We start from the raw sequence: 17,873 nt of genomic DNA, 5'->3' as shown, positions 1-17,873 counted from the left end.
CTAACTGCCAGCTCTTAACTAACTGAAACCTAACTGCCAGCTCTTAACTAACTGAAACCTAACTGCCAGCTCTTAACTAACTGAAACCTAACTGCCAGCTCTTAACTAACTGAAACCTAACTGCCAGCTCTTAACTGCCCTCCCATAACTGCATGACCGAGGGCCCAACAATACAGCATGGAACACCAGCACCAGCCACCCAAATGCCCCGGTACTTCCAGTACTTACTCTCTGATACACATTCTGCCCCCGAAATATCCACATTTACCCATCTCCAACCCCCACATACCCAAAACTGGCCAACTGCCCGTACCCATAATGACCCACCACCAAGGAACAGTGTTATACAGAGACTGACCCCCAGGATGTTATAATATTGTTCCTGGGGTTCAGAGGGCCCGGCAATACAGCATCGAACCGGCACCAACACAGCCATCCAAATTCCCTCTGTACTTTCAGTACTCACTCTCTCATACACATGTTCTTACCCAACATATCCACATTTACCTCCTCCAACCCCATATAAGGGGGCCCAGTCTGAAGGTCAGTTAGGGGGAGATTTGGGGTGAGTGCTTATTTGTACCCTGGGTACCCCTGGAACTATAGCAGGGTGACACCCCAATGTTTCTATATATCTGTAACCTTGTTATGAGCTAAGGGGGCCCAGTCTGAAGGTCAGTTAGGGGGAGATTTGGGGTGAGTGCTTATTTGTACCCTGGGTACCCCTGGAACTATAGCAGGGTGACACCCCAATGTTTCTATATATCTGTAACCTTGTTATGAGCTAAGGGGGCCCAGTCTGAAGGTCAGTTAGGGGGAGATTTGGGGTGAGTGTTTATTTGTACCCTGGGTACCCCTGGAACTATAGCAGGGTGACACCCCAATGTTTCTATATATCTGTAACCTTGTTATAAGCTAAGGGGGCCCAGTCTGAAGGTCAGTTAGGGGGAGATTTGGGGTGAGTTTATTTGTACCCTGGGTACCCCTGGAACTATAGCAGGGTGACACCCCAATGTTTCTATATATCTGTAACCTTGTTATGAGCCAAGGGGGCTCAGTCTGGATGCCGGCTGGGGGGGGATTTGGGGTGAGTGTTTATTTGTGCCATGGGTACCCCTGGAACTATAGCAGGGTGATTGTGACCCAAATGTCTTGCCATAGCAGACAGGGGGTTAAATGTAGAAGAAAGGGACGTTATAATAAACAACAATAATAATTAAATGTAGCATCACCATAATGGTATCTTGCGGTTGCTATGGACTTTTGGTTATAACAACCAGCCAACATTTTAAAACTCAAGAAGGACAAAGCTAGAATAGGCCGGAAAACATTTTAAAAGCCATATAAATATGAAGTAAAGACAAAGTGCAAAGTTTTTTAGAGAACTTAATATCAGCGATCCTAAACTTATGTGCTAATTAAGGGTGGGTAATTATGATCCCCCCTGAAAAAATTGGGTAGAAGAAAAGTTGAGTAACTGCTTCTCAAGCAACTTATTGGGGAGCAAAAGTCTACAAGAATGCTGTACTGATATACTGTACTTACTGTACCAGACCATGGGTTCAACCACCATATAACAGTAATGATCTCGACCTTCAGAGTTGCTCCCAGTAGCCCCCCAACTTCTGATTTATGTAGGTACCCTAAAGGTAATCCCAGTACCCTACATACACTAGTACCGCTGGTACCCTAATAGTCTCACAAGAACCCTGCACAGAACCAGCGAAACCTGCAAAGTAACACAGCAATGGTGCCCCCCAGCACATGAACCCCAGTATACACTTAGTACAAGAAGTACAATAAGTACAATAAGTACAATAAGTATCGCTGAGTATCACTAATACCCGGCACAGTAACATCAGCACCCTGCACTAACAGTAAAGTCCAGCACACTAACACCCATGCAGTAACACTAATACCCGGCACAGTAGGGGTCCCATATCCTGACTGCCCACCCATGTGACCCATCAGTGGCCACTTACCTTTGAGGGAGGAGATCTCCTGCTGAATAGACCTAGAGGGGTCCATGAGTGCGGGGGGCTCTGTGCCTGCTATTGCCCTGCTCCCAGGAGCCCCAATAGAAATGTAATGGTGATGCTGGAATCAGGAATCCTGCCCGTCCTGTCCCCTTCCCTCCTCATCCTCCTCCTCTTGTCCCAATGCAGTGCTGGGAGCCAATAGCCAGTCTGGGGGAGGAAGGGTGTGAGTGTCCTGGGCCATTCATTGATGTTGAAGTCAGACACTGACAATGCGGCAAGAGGAGGGAGCTCAGTATTGTACAGGCACATTAGTTATGCACAGTACTCCTCTATAGAGCAACCGCCCAACCCTCTTAGTTCAACACACAGGCCCCAAAAATTTCCCTTCCTCCTGTGTCGCTAATGACTTTCCCTTTAATCCCAACACACCCAGAGCCTGGACTCACCCAGCACCTGGACTCACCCAGAGGCTGCACCCATACACAGTCACCCATACTCAGAATTTACCCCTCCGAAGACCGTTCATTAGTAGAGGAACAGTCGCCCAACCTGTGTCTCATCTAATGCCCAACCGGCCAAAATAAATCCAATCACCCACAGGCATCTTCATTCTACCTACAGCATCTCACTGTATATCTGCCCCAAATGCTTGATACTGATATATAATGTAATATCTGCTGCTTGATACTGATATATAATGTAATATCTGCTGCTTGATACTGATATATAATGTAATATCTGCTGCTTGATACTGATATATAATGTAATATCTGCTGCTTGATACTGATATATAATGTAATATCTGCTGCTTGATACTGATATATAATGTAATATCTGCTGCTTGATACTGATATATAATGTAATATCTGCCCCGGCTGCTTGGTACTGATATATAATGTAATATCTGCCCCAACTGCTTGATACTGATATATAATATAATATCTGCTGCTTGATACTGATATATAATGTAATATCTGCCCCAACTGCTTGATACTGATATATAATGTAATATCTGCCCCAACTGCTTGATACTGATATATAATGTAATATCTGCCCCGGCTGCTTGGTACTGATATATAATGTAATATCTGCTGCTTGATACTGATATATAATGTAATATCTGCCCCGGCTGCTTGGTACTGATATATAATGTAATATCTGCTGCTTGGTACTGATATATAATGTAATATCTGCTGCTTGATACTGATATATAATGTAATATCTGCCCCGGCTGCTTGGTACTGATATATAATGTAATATCTGCTGCTTGATACTGATATATAATGTAATATCTGCCCCAAATGCTTGATACTGATATATAATGTAATATCTGCCCCAACTGCTTGATACTGATATATAATGTAATATCTGCCCCGGCTGCTTGATACTGATATATAATGTAATATCTGCCCCAACTGCTTGATACTGATATATAATGTAATATCTGCCCCGGCCGCTTGGTACTGATATATAATGTAATATCTGCCCCGGCTGCTTGATACTGATATATAATGTAATATCTGCCCAGATGTTGCACAAATCCGTCTTTGTTAAGGAGCAATTCCTTTGATCCTTCCCCACCCATTGAATTGTTGGTATTTCCCATTTTCTCTTAGGAAGAGCAGAGTGGGAAACACACATTCCCATTGGCTGAGCTGGAAATACCGGGGTGCCCAGGGGACAGGTGGGAATGGGTTGGATCAGACGCTGTCTCTTACAGTGAGGCTTTGTCCAATAATAAGGACTATAACTCCCATGATGCACTGCCAGCCCCTGACATGCGGCACTACTTTGGCAGATGACAGAGTGGATCTCGGGTCGGCACTGCAGGGATTACACCGTCGTGTCTGGCAGGAGCCGCAGAGCCGCAAGGGCTGATTTATTGGGCAGAGAGAAAAGACTGCAGTCTGGCACCCAGATCAAATGCCAGCGCTGTGGGTGGGCCCCTGAGACACCGGGCCCCTGATGTAATGGGTCAGTCACCCAGACAGGAGGATAATGATGTGAGAGCGGATCCATATCCCACAGACGATGCAGATGTAAGAGGTCAGTCCAATCACAGCAGGACAGTGACACAATTGACCGAAGAGCTCACAATCTACACTCAGGAGGAGTGCAAGGAGCTTCATAGAGCCCACAGGCAAGAATCTGAACTTTCCAATACCTCTGGGGCCAAAGGTCATGGTACTTCCCCCCCCCCAAAAAAAGGATGGGGCACCCACAAACCACAAACTTTGGATTCAGCCGAATACCAAACTGTATCCAACCCTAATTTGCATATTACTGTGTTTCCAGAGCTTTAGTCACATGACTTGTAATAAAATCTGTACCCCAATAATAATGTACACACCTGAACCCCCAGGGGAGTTCTAATTGCAGGACCCCATCCCGTATCAATATAATCCCAATATCCTCTCCCAGTATAATCCCAGTTCTCCCCCCGGCTCTGTATAATTCCTGTACCCCCCAGCGCTCTATATTCCCAGTATCTCCCCCGGCTGTGTATAATGCCAGTATATGACCCCCCAGACCCCAGTAGTGAATATCCCCAACTCTGTGTGGGCTCCAGTATTTGACTGGCGGGAGACGCCCTGCTGCACGAGCTCAGTGTTAAAGTGTTTGTGGGAGTTGCAGTCATGCAGAATAGGCTCCTCCCTGTCCCTATTGTCCCTATTACTCAGCACCCAGTCATGTGACTTGGAGCTGCAGTTTGTACAATATACACAGACTCTTACTGACTCCATGTGTTGTGCTGGGGGCCCTCCTGCTCCTCTGTCTGTGGCTGCTATTGGGCTAAAGCACTGATGTGCACTTTCGGACAGAGATGGTTATAAGATCTGCATGAGGTGCGGTAAAAAGAGCTTGCACTCTACTGTACAGTTAGAATCTGCACCCATCTGTACAACCTCAGGCCAATGCACAAACCTCTGCATTACATTTCTCCAACAAAGGATCATGGGATTTGTGGTGCAGAAAATCAGGATTGATAGAAACAACTCCCAGCCAGTGTGACCAAATAGGGAAACAACTCCCAGCCAGTGTGACCAAATAGGGAAACAACTCCCAGCCAGTGTGACCAAATAGAAAAACAACTCCCAGCCAGTGTGACCAAATAGGGAAACAACTCCCAGCCAGTGTGACCAAATAGGGAAACAACTCCCAGCCAGTGTGACCAAATAGGGAAACAACTCCCAGCCAGTGTGACCAAATAGGGAAACAACTCCCAGCCAGTGTGACCAAATAGGGAAACAACTCCCAGCCAGTGTGACCAAATAGGGAAACAACTCCCAGCCAGTGTAACTAAATAGTGACACAACTCCCAGCCAGTGTGACCAAATAGGGAAACAACTCCCAGCCAGTGTGACCAAATAGGGAAACAACTCCCAGCCAGTGTAACTAAATAGTGACACAACTCCCAGCCAGTGTGACCAAATAGGGAAACAACTCCCAGCCAGTGTGACCAAATAGGGAAACAACTCCCAGCCAGTGTGACCAAATAGGGAAACAACTCCCAGCCAGTGTGACCAAATAGGGAAACAACTCCCAGCCAGTGTGACCAAATAGGGAAACAACTCCCAGCCAGTGTGACCAAATAGGGAAACAACTCCCAGCCAGTGTGACCAAATAGTGAACAACTCCCAGCCAGTGTGACCAAATAGGGAAACAACTCCCAGCCAGTGTGACCAAATAGTGAACAACTCCCAGCCAGTGTGACCAAATAGGGAAACAACTCCCAGCCAGTGTGACCAAATAGGGAAACAACTCCCAGCCAGTGTGACCAAATAGGGAAACAACTCCCAGCCAGTGTGACCAAATAGGGAAACAACTCCCAGCCAGTGTGACCAAATAGGGAAACAACTCCCAGCCAGTGTGAATAAATAGGGAAACAACTCCCAGCCAGTGTGACTAAATAGTGACACAACTCCCAGCCAGTGTGATCATAGTGAATACAAAGGATACAGAGTGAGTGCCAGTGGGACACAAGAAACCCCCACTCTATAGATAGCCCCGTGTCAGCCATGTTTTCCCACAATGCCCCTATTTGCAGGTGGGGGTGCACTGAGTGTTGGGGTGTATAAGAGGGGTACACAGGTACAATCTGAGGGTATAAAAAGTTTTGGGGTGCATAGAGGGCCACACAAGACCCCAAAACACAATGGTACCCTGCCTTTTCACAGATCATCAGTGTCGCTGAGGTGCCCCCATATCACGTGTGTGACTTGCCCCCAGCACCCCCATTGTTCTATAAATGTGACTTTACTAAATGACCCAGGGAATAAGGTGCAGCTCATGTGATTGGGACACATGGAACAGCAGCGCCACCTACAGGATCCTGTGATGCAGCAGCAGGTACTTTCCTATTACCCCCAGAGTGGGGCCCCACTGATTAAATACCCCAGGGTGTAACCTCCCCCCCCCCCCGCAGGACTGGCCACTGGCTCCCTCTGTATATTGGGAGTAATGTCCAGTCCATCTGATTATTTGCCCCTCTTCCGAATGACACATTTGGGGGCCTCCTCCCTCCCTTCTAACTGGGCATTACAGTTACCCATGTGCTAATCACCCCCCCGCCCTGGGATGTCATATATGGGGCGCCAAGTGAACTCTATTTGTGGGGCGCTGTAAAATATCCCACGTCAGAACCCCATTAATGTAACACACAGCGAAACTCCTCAGTCTCCAGCAATGGTTGATGGGATTGGGGCACAGTTATTTGCCATCCAATAGGAATATTCTCTTTTGTATCTCTTGGAAACCACATATCCCAGCATGCACAGCAATTCAGCAACTCTAGAGTTCAGCATATAGTTCTAGTGTGATGTGTATATAGTGATCCCGGTAACACACAGTGGAATTTAACACATATACAAATATGCGTACACTCACACACTCACACACTCACACACACACACTCACACACTCACACACTCACACACATACACTCATGCACACACTTACACTCACACACATACACTCATGCACACACTTACACTCACACACACACACTTATACTCACACTTACACTCACACACACACACACACTTACACGCACACTTACACTCACACACATACACTCACACACACACTTACACTCACACACACACTCACACACACACTCACACACTAAGGGCTCTTACTGACGAGCGTTTTTACCTGCGCTCCCCTGCGTTCCGTTTTTCTTCGTTCAGCCGCAGGGGAGCGCAGGAATAGACGCATTACAGGAAAAATCCTCAACCTGCGTTCAGGGCCTACATGCGCCTGTGTGAGTACAACCCCATTGGAAAAAATGTAATGCGTCTATTCCTGCGCTCCCCTGCGGCTGAACGAAGAAAAACGGAACGCAGGGGAGCGCAGGTAAAAATGCTTGTCAGTAAGAGCCCTTACACTCACACACACTCACACACACACTCACACACACACTTACACTCACACACACACTTACACTCACACTCACTCACAAACATGTGTACACTCACGCACACTCACACACTCACACACAAATCTTCTCTCATTCCATTGCCAAATTCCCAAATAACTATTTTCCATTGCTTTTGTAGTGGGAGCAGAATTCCCCAGGGAGGTGTAACAGCAGAGAACACTATTTAGCAGACAGGGGCCTTAAGTTCTATTTCCGCTAGAAACTGATTTTTATCTCACAGATTCCATGAGGAGCCCAAAGGGGATTGGCCAGCGAAGCAAAACATCATAAACACTTCCCTCCAACATTTCCAGATACCCCACCCGGGGGCAATTCCAACTGCAGACACACAATGTTGTGGCACTTGTAGCCCCTCCCACTTCTGGATGAGTTTTTGCACGAGGCACTTTCTATAAATGGGCAGATTTCTGCCTAACGAGCAATTAGTGGTTATTAACAAGCGCTGGGCACAAACCTGATGACACAGCCTCAATGAGAAATTTGCTAAAGGGCAATAAATCCTCTTCCCCCTTTTTGTTTTCATTCGAGAATCAATGTGAGCACAGGGGATCAGCCATGGGGCACAGGGCCAGCGTCGGGCAGTCGGGCACAGGGCCAGGAGCCACAGCTGAGGAGGCAATTATGTCCCAATCACTGCTGCTGATGACTTAGTACAAATAAATAACGGGAGCTGCCATGGTGCAGCACCTGCAACTTTACTTCATCTGCTTCCTGCGGTGCAAAATCATTACCCTGTCATTTTTCTGCACGGGATTGGCTGGATCAGCTGCTCAGCAAGGAAACTGAATGAAATGCCCAGGGTGGGCACAACAGGGAAGGGTACAACTAAAGAGAGTAGGTGTGGCTATAGAAAGTGTTCTGCGGGGGTGGGGACAGCAAGAGAGAGGGAAAAGAGACAGTGAGGGTGAAAGGGTTAATACACGGGATTATGGGGAGAGGAATAGAAATCTGTGCTGTGGGAGTTGGGATAGTGAACAAGGAGGGATGTGATGGTTCTGCAAGGGACGGGTACAAATATGGGGTCTGTGGGGACGGGGGTAACACATTCACAGCCCTGGTGTCACCTGACTGATATTTCAAGGGCCCACCCTCAACCCTCACTCCCCACTCAGCCCTGTTCTCTCCCACACAGTTTGTTATTACCGCACCATAAGATACGTCAGGGGCATAACTATGCTTTCCAGGGGCATTTTCTTTCATTAGGGCCCCATTCAACTTGTTGGCAAGGCCAGGGGCACAGGTGGGTTAACAAATGGAGCACCCTGGGTGGAAGTCAGGCTAACTTAGTAGATCCATGATTACTGGTGGCGGTGCTGTATGGCAATAGGAAAAAAGTGTTCTGCAGGGGTGGGACTACTGAAAGAACTGTTGGATTATAGTGTGAGCTCTGCAGGGGTGGGACTAGTGAAATGACTGTTGGATTTTAGTGTGAGCTCTGCAGGGGTGGGACTAGTGAAAGAATTGTTGGATTATAGTGTGAGCTCTGCAGGGGTGGGACTAGTGAAAGAACTGTTGGATTATAGTGTGAGCTCTGCAGGGGTGGGACTAGTGAAAGAACTGTTGGATTATAGTGTGAGCTCTGCAGGGGTGGGACTAGTGAAATGACTGTTGGATTTTAGTGTGAGCTCTGCAGGGGTGGGACTAGTGAAAGAACATTTGGATTATGGTATGAGCTCTGCAGGGATGGGACTAGTGAAAAGACTGTTTGATTTTAGTGTGAGCTCTGCAGGGGTGGGACTAGTGAAAGAACATTTGGATTATGGTGTGAGCTCTGCAGGGGTGGGACTAGTGAAATGACTGTTGGATATTAGTGTGAGCTCTGCAGGGGTGGGACTAGTGAAAGAACTGTTGGATTCTAGTGTGAGCTCTGCAGGGATGGGACTAGTTAAAAGACTGTTTGATTCTAGTGTGAGCTCTGCAGGGGTGGGACTAGTGAAATGACTGTTGGATTTTAGTGTGAGCTCTGCAGGGGTGGGACTAGTGAAAGAACATTTGGATTATGGTGTGAGCTCTGCAGGGGTGGGGCAGTAAAAAAAGGAGGCTCTGGCAACCAGGTTAGTTATAGGGAAACCTTTTCTTTTTGGGAAACAAATATTTAAAGGTCTAATATTTATTTTTCTTCTTCTAAAGGACAAGTGACTTGATGCCCATTTTTCTTAAGGGCCACAAAATACAAGATGCTCCAATATCCCACAACAAACAGCACAGGGTTCAGAAATGTTACCACTGCCGTAACTACCTCCCTCTATAATCACAGCTGCCCAGTGTCACTGGCCTATAACTCCCAGAACCCCCCGTGGAAACAGAGTTAGTTGATGCAGGTGATACAAGGTGTATAAATGGGTAAATCTATATGACGGGACTCGGGGAAAGTGCCCAACAATGGGCGGAGTCAGTGTGGAGAACAGCACATTACTGGAGGATCATGGGTAGAACAGGTAAGTGAGTGGGGGAAGGGCCTGATACACCTGCTCTAAATCTGGTGCTGTTCTGCCTTCAGCTCTGGGACAGGGCAAGGCCCAAATGCCCCACAAACCTGAACATCCCCCCCCCCATGGGCTTTCTCTGGAAACTCAGGGGAGTCCCAGCCTGTATTGTGACTCCTCCCACCTGCTTAAAGGGAAATTCCACCTTACAATCAGAGTTGCTGTTGTTTTCCATTTCATATTTTTAGGTTTTTCCAGCGCACAGTGGTGAAGGGTCCCGGGCCCCTGGGTAGGTAGAAGGAGGCAGAATGGAGGAGGATTAGCAGAGGAGGGGAAAGAAAAGATGAAGTTAGTTTGTTATTTCCATGGAGAAGTTCCCCTTTATAAATAAAATCCTTATATCAGTACATGTGGGGGCTCCCCTACTGCCCCCCTCGGCCCGGGTAATAGTGAACCCCAAGCACAGGCTCCAGAGGAACCGACAATGTGCAACTGACTTCCCAGAATTCCATAATTGGGCAGAACAATCTCCGGCTCAGACACAGAGCAAATTGCTGGAGGGTTGCCCGGGGGTCTGACACATCCCAGAGGGCGACAGACAGATGGGGGGGGAATCTCACGTTTAGGTGACAAATGTGGAAGGGGGGGCACTTTCCACAGCAGCTGAGAAAACACTGATTCCTCCCAAAATCTCCACTTCCTGCTGAAAACCAGAATAGGGCGACCCCAGGTCTGTCAGCTGGTTCTGGACTACAACTCCCAGCAGCACCCAAAGCAGGGGCGTAACTATAGAGGAAGCAGACCCTGCGGCTGCAGGGGGGCCCAGGAGGTATAGGGGCCCCATGAGGCCCTAATTCATATACAATTTCAATAAATATTGGAGAAACAAGTTAACCTCTAAACATTTTGGTGGCCTGAAAAATAATTTGCTGTGGGGCCCAGTAATATCTAGTTACGCCACTGACCCAAAGAGTTCCCCATCGAGCACCCTGTTTAACGAGGGGCACAACTCCCAGCAGCACCCAAAGAGCTCCCCCTCCAGCACCCCCAGCACCCTGTTTAACGAGGGGCACAACTCCCAGCAGCACCCAAAGAGCTCCCCCTCCAGCACCCCCAGCACCCTGTATAATGAGGGGCACAACTCCCAGCAGCACCCAAAGAGTTCCCTCTCCAGCACCCTGTATAATGATATAATAATAACACACAATAGTCTCATATAATAATTATCATCATGAACATGCGCCCCCCCCTCACACTATTTGGGAGATGCTGCACTAGTCGGGGGCACCAGCAGAGGGGTTACTAATATATATAGTGAATAAAGTACCCCCTCTTGTAAATGATAAGGATATTATAAGTTACCAAGGAGTCACATGACCATAAAAAACACGAGGCCGAAGTACAGGTGCTTTTATACAGGTCATGGAACTCCGAGGTAACTTCTAATATCCTCATATTTTACAACTGGGGGAACTTTATTTATTATAATACACAAATTTCAGTGAATCATGTGACAGAAATGACATCACTAGTCACCGTTTATAACTGATGACATCACTAGTCACCGTTTATAACTGATGACATCACTAGTCACCGTTTATAAGGATATAATTGACAGGATATTCATGACTCTTGTGTATTATATATATATATAGAATACAGGGATTGAGTAATTGCTTTACCCCGTGTGTTACCTACTGGGGCTATTAATTAGCACTGACTGGGGTCACATTTATTTACTCCCCCTCACTTACTCCTCTGCACTAGATCCAGTGACAGATATTCATGGTGAGGCCCCTCCATACACATGTGGCAGAACTACAACTCCCATCAGACTGTCTGTGCTGCCCCCGCTGGGATTTGTAGTTAAACAAGACGAGGGCCCAGGAAACACTGGAATTATTGTGCCAATTGCCAGTAAACACACGGGCAGCAGATCTTCTGTTCATATAAATAAATATAATGTGTGCGGGGGCTGCCATACCATTTATCCGCCAGGGTAACCAGTTATATTGCAGTGAATTCAGCAAAAGCCTCCCCTGGCCACACACATGTTACAACCTCACATAACATGGGGGAGCCCGGGTCAGAACCAGGGGCAGCGCCAGGCCCAGGATCATTGGATCAAGATGGCGGCCTGGGGAGTCCCAGAATGCATTGCGTCCTGTACATTTTGATTGGACCTTCATTCTTTATCTGTAGAAGCCAAAGGTGCCCCCCGGTGTGTATATTAAGGACGTTCCATAAGTTGGGGTGTTGGGGTGAGTGTGGCGGTTATTGTACACGCAGGTGCCAGCCCCCCCCAGTACAGTTTATTCTGGTGACTAAGAGCCGCTATTTATAAACAATTCCAGTAACTCGAGCGCCTCCGACCCCGGCACCCCCTCCTCACATTCACTGAATTCCCAGCAAAATCCCAGCTCAGGTAGTGACGGGGTTAAACAGAAATGAGACAAATTCAGGAGTCGCTGCCAGTCCCCCCCCAAGTACATTAACCCTGTGTCTGCCGCACCCCTGCCCCCCCCCCCCCCCCACTGGCACCAAATGCCCCCCCTGAGTTGGTCGGTTACTTTCAGTTACTTCTGTCACATTTGCCCCAGTGAGACATTTCCACAATTAGCTCTGACCCCACCTTCCCCCTTAACCTCATAGAAACAAATCCGCCGCCCAGCAGAGAAGGTGCTACAGTCACACTCATCACTAGACAAAGCTCAGCAAATTACAGTAACTACAGTTGCCCCATTCATTAATCCAACACACAAAGTTCCAACAGGTGAGTGACCTACTAGGGCCCCCGGGCCCCTCCTTTAACCCCTCAGCTGCCAGAACAAATGTCAAACATCCCCCTGACAACACAGAAGCAACAGTTCAGCAGAGCATGATGGGAAATAACTGTGTGACCCTAAATCACTCGCACCCCAGTGACCCCACACTCCCAAGCACTTACCTTTGTATCTCTCTCGCACGTCCTCATAGGCCTGAATATAGTCCTGCTCCTCTGCATTGGGAGGTAAGTGGTGCACATTAAAGCCGGCCATAGCCAATCACTGGCCTACTAGTAGCCCCCCAGATCTCCTGCCCTCACCCCAATACCCTCTCTGCTGCCCTCTCTTAGGTCCCTGTGTCTCCCCTGCCTCACTGTGCCCTCCTCCAAGCACAACTGTCTCGCTCCCTCAGGCTGTCTCTCTCTCTCTCTCTCTCTCTCACACACAAATACCCATGGTCTGTCAGATCCCAAAAAGCAGCCGGAGCCAAACCCCCCAGCAGGGTCACTCCTAGTGCCCTCCCCCTTAAAGCAACAGCTGACACTCACACACTCGGGCACCTGATTGGGGCAGGACAGAACCACTGAGCACTGGGTGGCCCCGGGGCCAATGAAATACAGGAAGAATCTTTGTGACCTGTTGGCATAAAGTGCCCCCCAGGCCTGGCACATTCCTATAACTGCAGCTATTAATTATTAATTAATGCCCCCTTAAAAGTAGAGATAAAAGTAGTGGGGATTTCTCCAACTGATCCCCAGGGAGGGCAAAAAGCATTGTACCCCAACACTCAAAACTCCCAAAGTGAGGACACAGTTACCCACAATGAGAGCACAATTACTCACAATGAGGGCACAACTACCCACAGTGAGAGCACAATTACTCACAATGAGGGCACAACTACCCACAGTGAGGGCACAATTACCCATAATTAAGGCACAATTACCCATAATAAGGGCACAATTAGCTACAGCGAGGGCACAATTACCCACAGTGAGGGCACAATTACCCACAACGAGGGCACAGTTACTACAGCATTTTGTCACGTTCCTGACAAATTTCCGGAGGAGACACTGACCAAAACTAAAGAGCTAGCACTCTACTCCCAGCCCTACTCATATTTTTATACCACTTTCCCCAAAGTTTATAAATGCTCTTGGCCCAAAGTATGATGAAGTTATAAAGGCAGCGCAGGTGTCTGGGATCAGACCCAAGAGCTCACTATCTCTCTGACCATTATATTCTGCTTCCTACATCAGACTGTTTACTTTTCCATTTCCCTACCAGATATTATTCTCCCCCAAATAAGGTTCTACTCTCCCTTCCCAAGTGCAGATACTACTCTCTCCCCAGTAGCATATACTACTCTCCCATCCAATAGTAGATACTACTCTGTCCCCAGTATGAAGTAGTACTATCCTACAGAACAGTGAGTAAATGGGAGGCAGTTGACAGATAGGACTTGAGTGGCGGATGTGGGAGAAGGAAAGGTTATTCAGTCTTTGAGTTGTTTACTCGGGAGAGTCGGGACAGTTCCCTTATCAGACTTCAAAGGCCAAGCAAATGTGAGTGGGATTATCCCGGCAGCAGCTCGACCTCTAATTGTATTTGCAAAGAGGAGGAGTAAGAAAGTGATCACCCCCCTGTCACCAACTCTCTCCCCACTTCTCCCCACTTGTCCCTTCTCTGCCCATGAATTTACTCTACCCACTTCCACTAGAGATTCTCTGATACTGAGCTGTATGTAAATATCTGTGTTGTGTTTCCAACCTACTACAACTCCCAGCATCCCCTGAAAGCCTTGCCATGTAGTTGCGTCAGCAAGATCAGCGACATATTCAGTAGCGCAGTACAGAATTGATGTTATTCCTGAGCACTGACTTATTAACCCTAACATCACTGCCTGGCACGGCCCCTATAAGGACAAGTTCCATTAACCCCACGTGGCACATACAGATAAAAGGGGCATTTCTAGTTACTCAGTGACCCGAGTACAAACAGAGGCAGCGGCCGGTCACAGGGGCCACAAGTAGCCGCTACATCACAACTCAGGAATGTGGGGCCACCAAAAGCCAACGACCGGCTGGGCATTTACTTCTCTATAAGGAACGGGAATCAGTTCTCCTTCCCCAAAGGCTCAGGGACCCCAGGACCCTAATAAGATGTTGTGCAGTGACACCAATACAATAAACTGCCTGAAAGGCTTATGGGCTCTGTTATTTACAGCACTGCTGCGCTGCAAGGCCTTAGAGTAAGAGACAGAGGCAGGGGAGTAATAGTGTTGTGCTCCTCCCACTCAAATCTGAACTGCAACTACCCCCCCCAATCTCATTAAATTGTGTAGTACTGTGTTGTATTGTGTTGTATTGTGTAGTACTGTGTAGTACTGTGTTGTATTGTGTAGTACTGTGTAGTACTGTGTTGTACTGTGTTGTATTGTGTAGTACTGTGTTGTATTGTGTAGTACTGTGTTGTACTGTGTTGTACTGTGTTGTATTGTGTTGTACTGTGTAGTACTGTGTTGTATTGTGTTGTACTGTGTTGTATTGTGTAGTACTGTGTTGTATTGTGTTGTACTGTGTTGTATTGTGTTGTACTGTGTTGTATTGTGTAGTACTGTGTTGTATTGTGTAGTACTGTGTTGTACTGTGTTGTACTGTGTTGTACTGTGTAGTACTGTGTTGTATTGTGTTGTATTGTGTAGTACTGTGTTGTACTGTGTTGTACTGTGTAGTACTGTGTTGTACTGTGTTGTATTGTGTAGTACTGTGTTGTATTGTGTTGTACTGTGTTGTATTGTGTTGTATTGTGTTGTATTGTGTAGTACTGTGTTGTATTGTGTAGTACTGTGTTGTACTGTGTTGTACTGTGTTGTACTGTGTAGTACTGTGTTGTATTGTGTTGTATTGTGTTAGCCATTGAAACAAAAGCAGAAAATGTAAAAATATTGTATTATCTTTACAGGACACAATTTCTTTTTGTAATTTATTAATATTTACTTGTATCTAATTTATACTGTTGTGTCCCCCCCTATTCTGTCTTGTCTAGTTCAGACTATGTGACCTGACTGAATCCAGACCCCCGGACTATTTACAACCCACCCTAATTCATTGTATTATCTCTACAAGTTCTCTCTGTCTGTAACTTTCTCATTTATTGCCCATAATAAACCCTTTTCCAGTGATCTAACAGTCTATATGTATACAGTATATACATACGTATATGATGTGCCTTTCCAGCCTTTCATTTGTATATTGACCAAGGGGTCTGTGCGCTACAGAAGCTTCCGATTGTTACTTATTCAGTTAGTCAATAACAGGTATCACCAAACTGAACATTTTCTGGTTGTTCTTATCAGTTTGTCTGCACCCCCGGCTGGTTTACTGTCAGGAGAATGAGAATGAGGAGAAGGAATGTGAGGAATGTGCAGGAGGCTCCAGTTATCAGCAGTGCCAACTCCACTCACCTCCAGCCTGTGCCAAATAAACACTACACCCATACTCACAGCCCATACTCTTCATACTCCATACATACTCCCAACACATACTCTCTATACTCCATACATACTCACAGCCCATACTCTTCATACTCCATACATACTCACAGCCCATACTCTCTATACTCCATACATACTCACAGCCCATACTCTTCATACTCCATACATACTCACAGCCCATACTCTTCATACTCCATACATACTCACAGCCCATACTCTTCATACTCCATACATACTCACAGCCCATACTCTTCATACTCCATACATACTCACAGCCCATACTCTTCATACTCCATACATACTCCCAACACATACTCTCTATACTCCATACATACTCACAGCCCATACTCTTCATACTCCATACATACTCACAGCCCATACTCTCTATACTCCATACATACTCACAGCCCATACTCTTCATACTCCATACACACTCCCAACATACTCTCTATACTCCATACATACTCACAGCCCATACTCTTCATACTCCATACATACTCACAGCCCATACTCTCTATACTCCATACATACTCACAGCCCATACTCTCTATACTCCATACATACTCACAGCCCATACTCTTTATACTCCATACATACTCACAGCCCATACTCTTCATACTCCATACATACTCACAGCCCATACTCTCTATACTCCATACATACTCACAGCCCATACTCTTCATACTCCATACACACTCCCAACATACTCTCTATACTCCATACATACTCACAGCCCATACTCTTCATACTCCATACATACTCACAGCCCATACTCTCTATACTCCATACATACTCACAGCCCATACTCTCTATACTCCATACATACTCACAGCCCATACTCTTTATACTCCATACACACTCCCAACATACTCTCTATACTCCATACAAACTCACAGCACATACTCTCCATACTCTATACATACACAAGGGCTTTTGCAACTCATGCACATCACTAGCGACAGGCAGCCTGACAGGAATTTCCCATAGACAATCAGCTCAACTATTACCTCATTAGCTGTGTATCCAGAAGTCACTGGGCACCACCACCTGATATTATTATTATTATTATTATTATTTTATTATTATTATTATAATGATTATCCCTCACACAGACTATTATACATTATATTGCCCAATGTGTTACATGATGTGACTTCCCCTAATTCTCCTCTTGTTGTTTGACACTGCCCCCTGCTGGTTCTCGTCTGTCCTACAGCTCAACTAATGTTCCCTTCTCTCCTCTGTGATGTAACACTGCCCCCTGCTGGCTCTTTATTTACTCACAAACCCTCTATCTCCCCCCAACTTCTTCACAATACAAATCTGCCCCTCTTGTCCCGTGAGCTCACACTCAGGGCTACATCACTGGTCTGAATAAAGTTAATCAAATAATAGTCACGTTGACAGTGGGCATCCCATGGTGCATTTCACTGCCCCCCACAGTGACATCATCACACTGACACAATACACCCGGGGGCCATTGTCAACCCCAATATGTTCACCTCAAACACCTGACGCTTTGCCCAGAGCTGATCTTTAGCTCCTCCCCTGGGGATCAGAGGGACATGATGCTCTGCAACTAATAATAACTAATAACTAATCACAAATAATAACTAATTATAACTAATCACTAATAATAAATACTAACTAATAACTAATAATAACTAATAACTAATCACTAACTACTAATAACTAATCACTAATAACTAATACTAACTAATAACTAATAATAACTAATAATGACTAGCCACTAATAATAACAACTAAATG

The 17,873-nt window shown here is 46.4% G+C and overlaps 1 protein-coding gene across 8 annotated transcripts in view; it reads right to left on the bottom strand.

The window, feature by feature from the left end:
- Window positions 1–17,873, bottom strand: part of LOC108695484 (plectin-like) — a 134,645-nt gene that overhangs the window by 109,504 nt on the left and 7,268 nt on the right. For 2 of the 8 annotated variants that reach the window (XM_041566723.1, XM_041566726.1), the window contains exon 1: window positions 12,793–13,034. The exons of 3 other annotated variants lie outside the window; for them this stretch is intronic. In XM_041566723.1, coding sequence (XP_041422657.1) covers window positions 12,793–12,883 — 91 coding nt within the window. In that variant the 5' untranslated portion in view covers window positions 12,884–13,034. Of the gene's footprint in view, window positions 1–1,982; window positions 2,222–12,792; window positions 13,035–17,873 lie in introns of those variants that run through there. 3 more of the 8 variants (XM_041566729.1, XM_041566731.1, XM_041566734.1) reach the window with 2 other exon arrangements.

Source organism: Xenopus laevis, chromosome 6L (assembly GCF_017654675.1).
Source record: "Xenopus laevis strain J_2021 chromosome 6L, Xenopus_laevis_v10.1, whole genome shotgun sequence".
Classification (NCBI taxonomy): domain Eukaryota; kingdom Metazoa; phylum Chordata; class Amphibia; order Anura; family Pipidae; genus Xenopus; species Xenopus laevis.
This window is presented reverse-complemented; position numbering and strand designations above follow the sequence as displayed.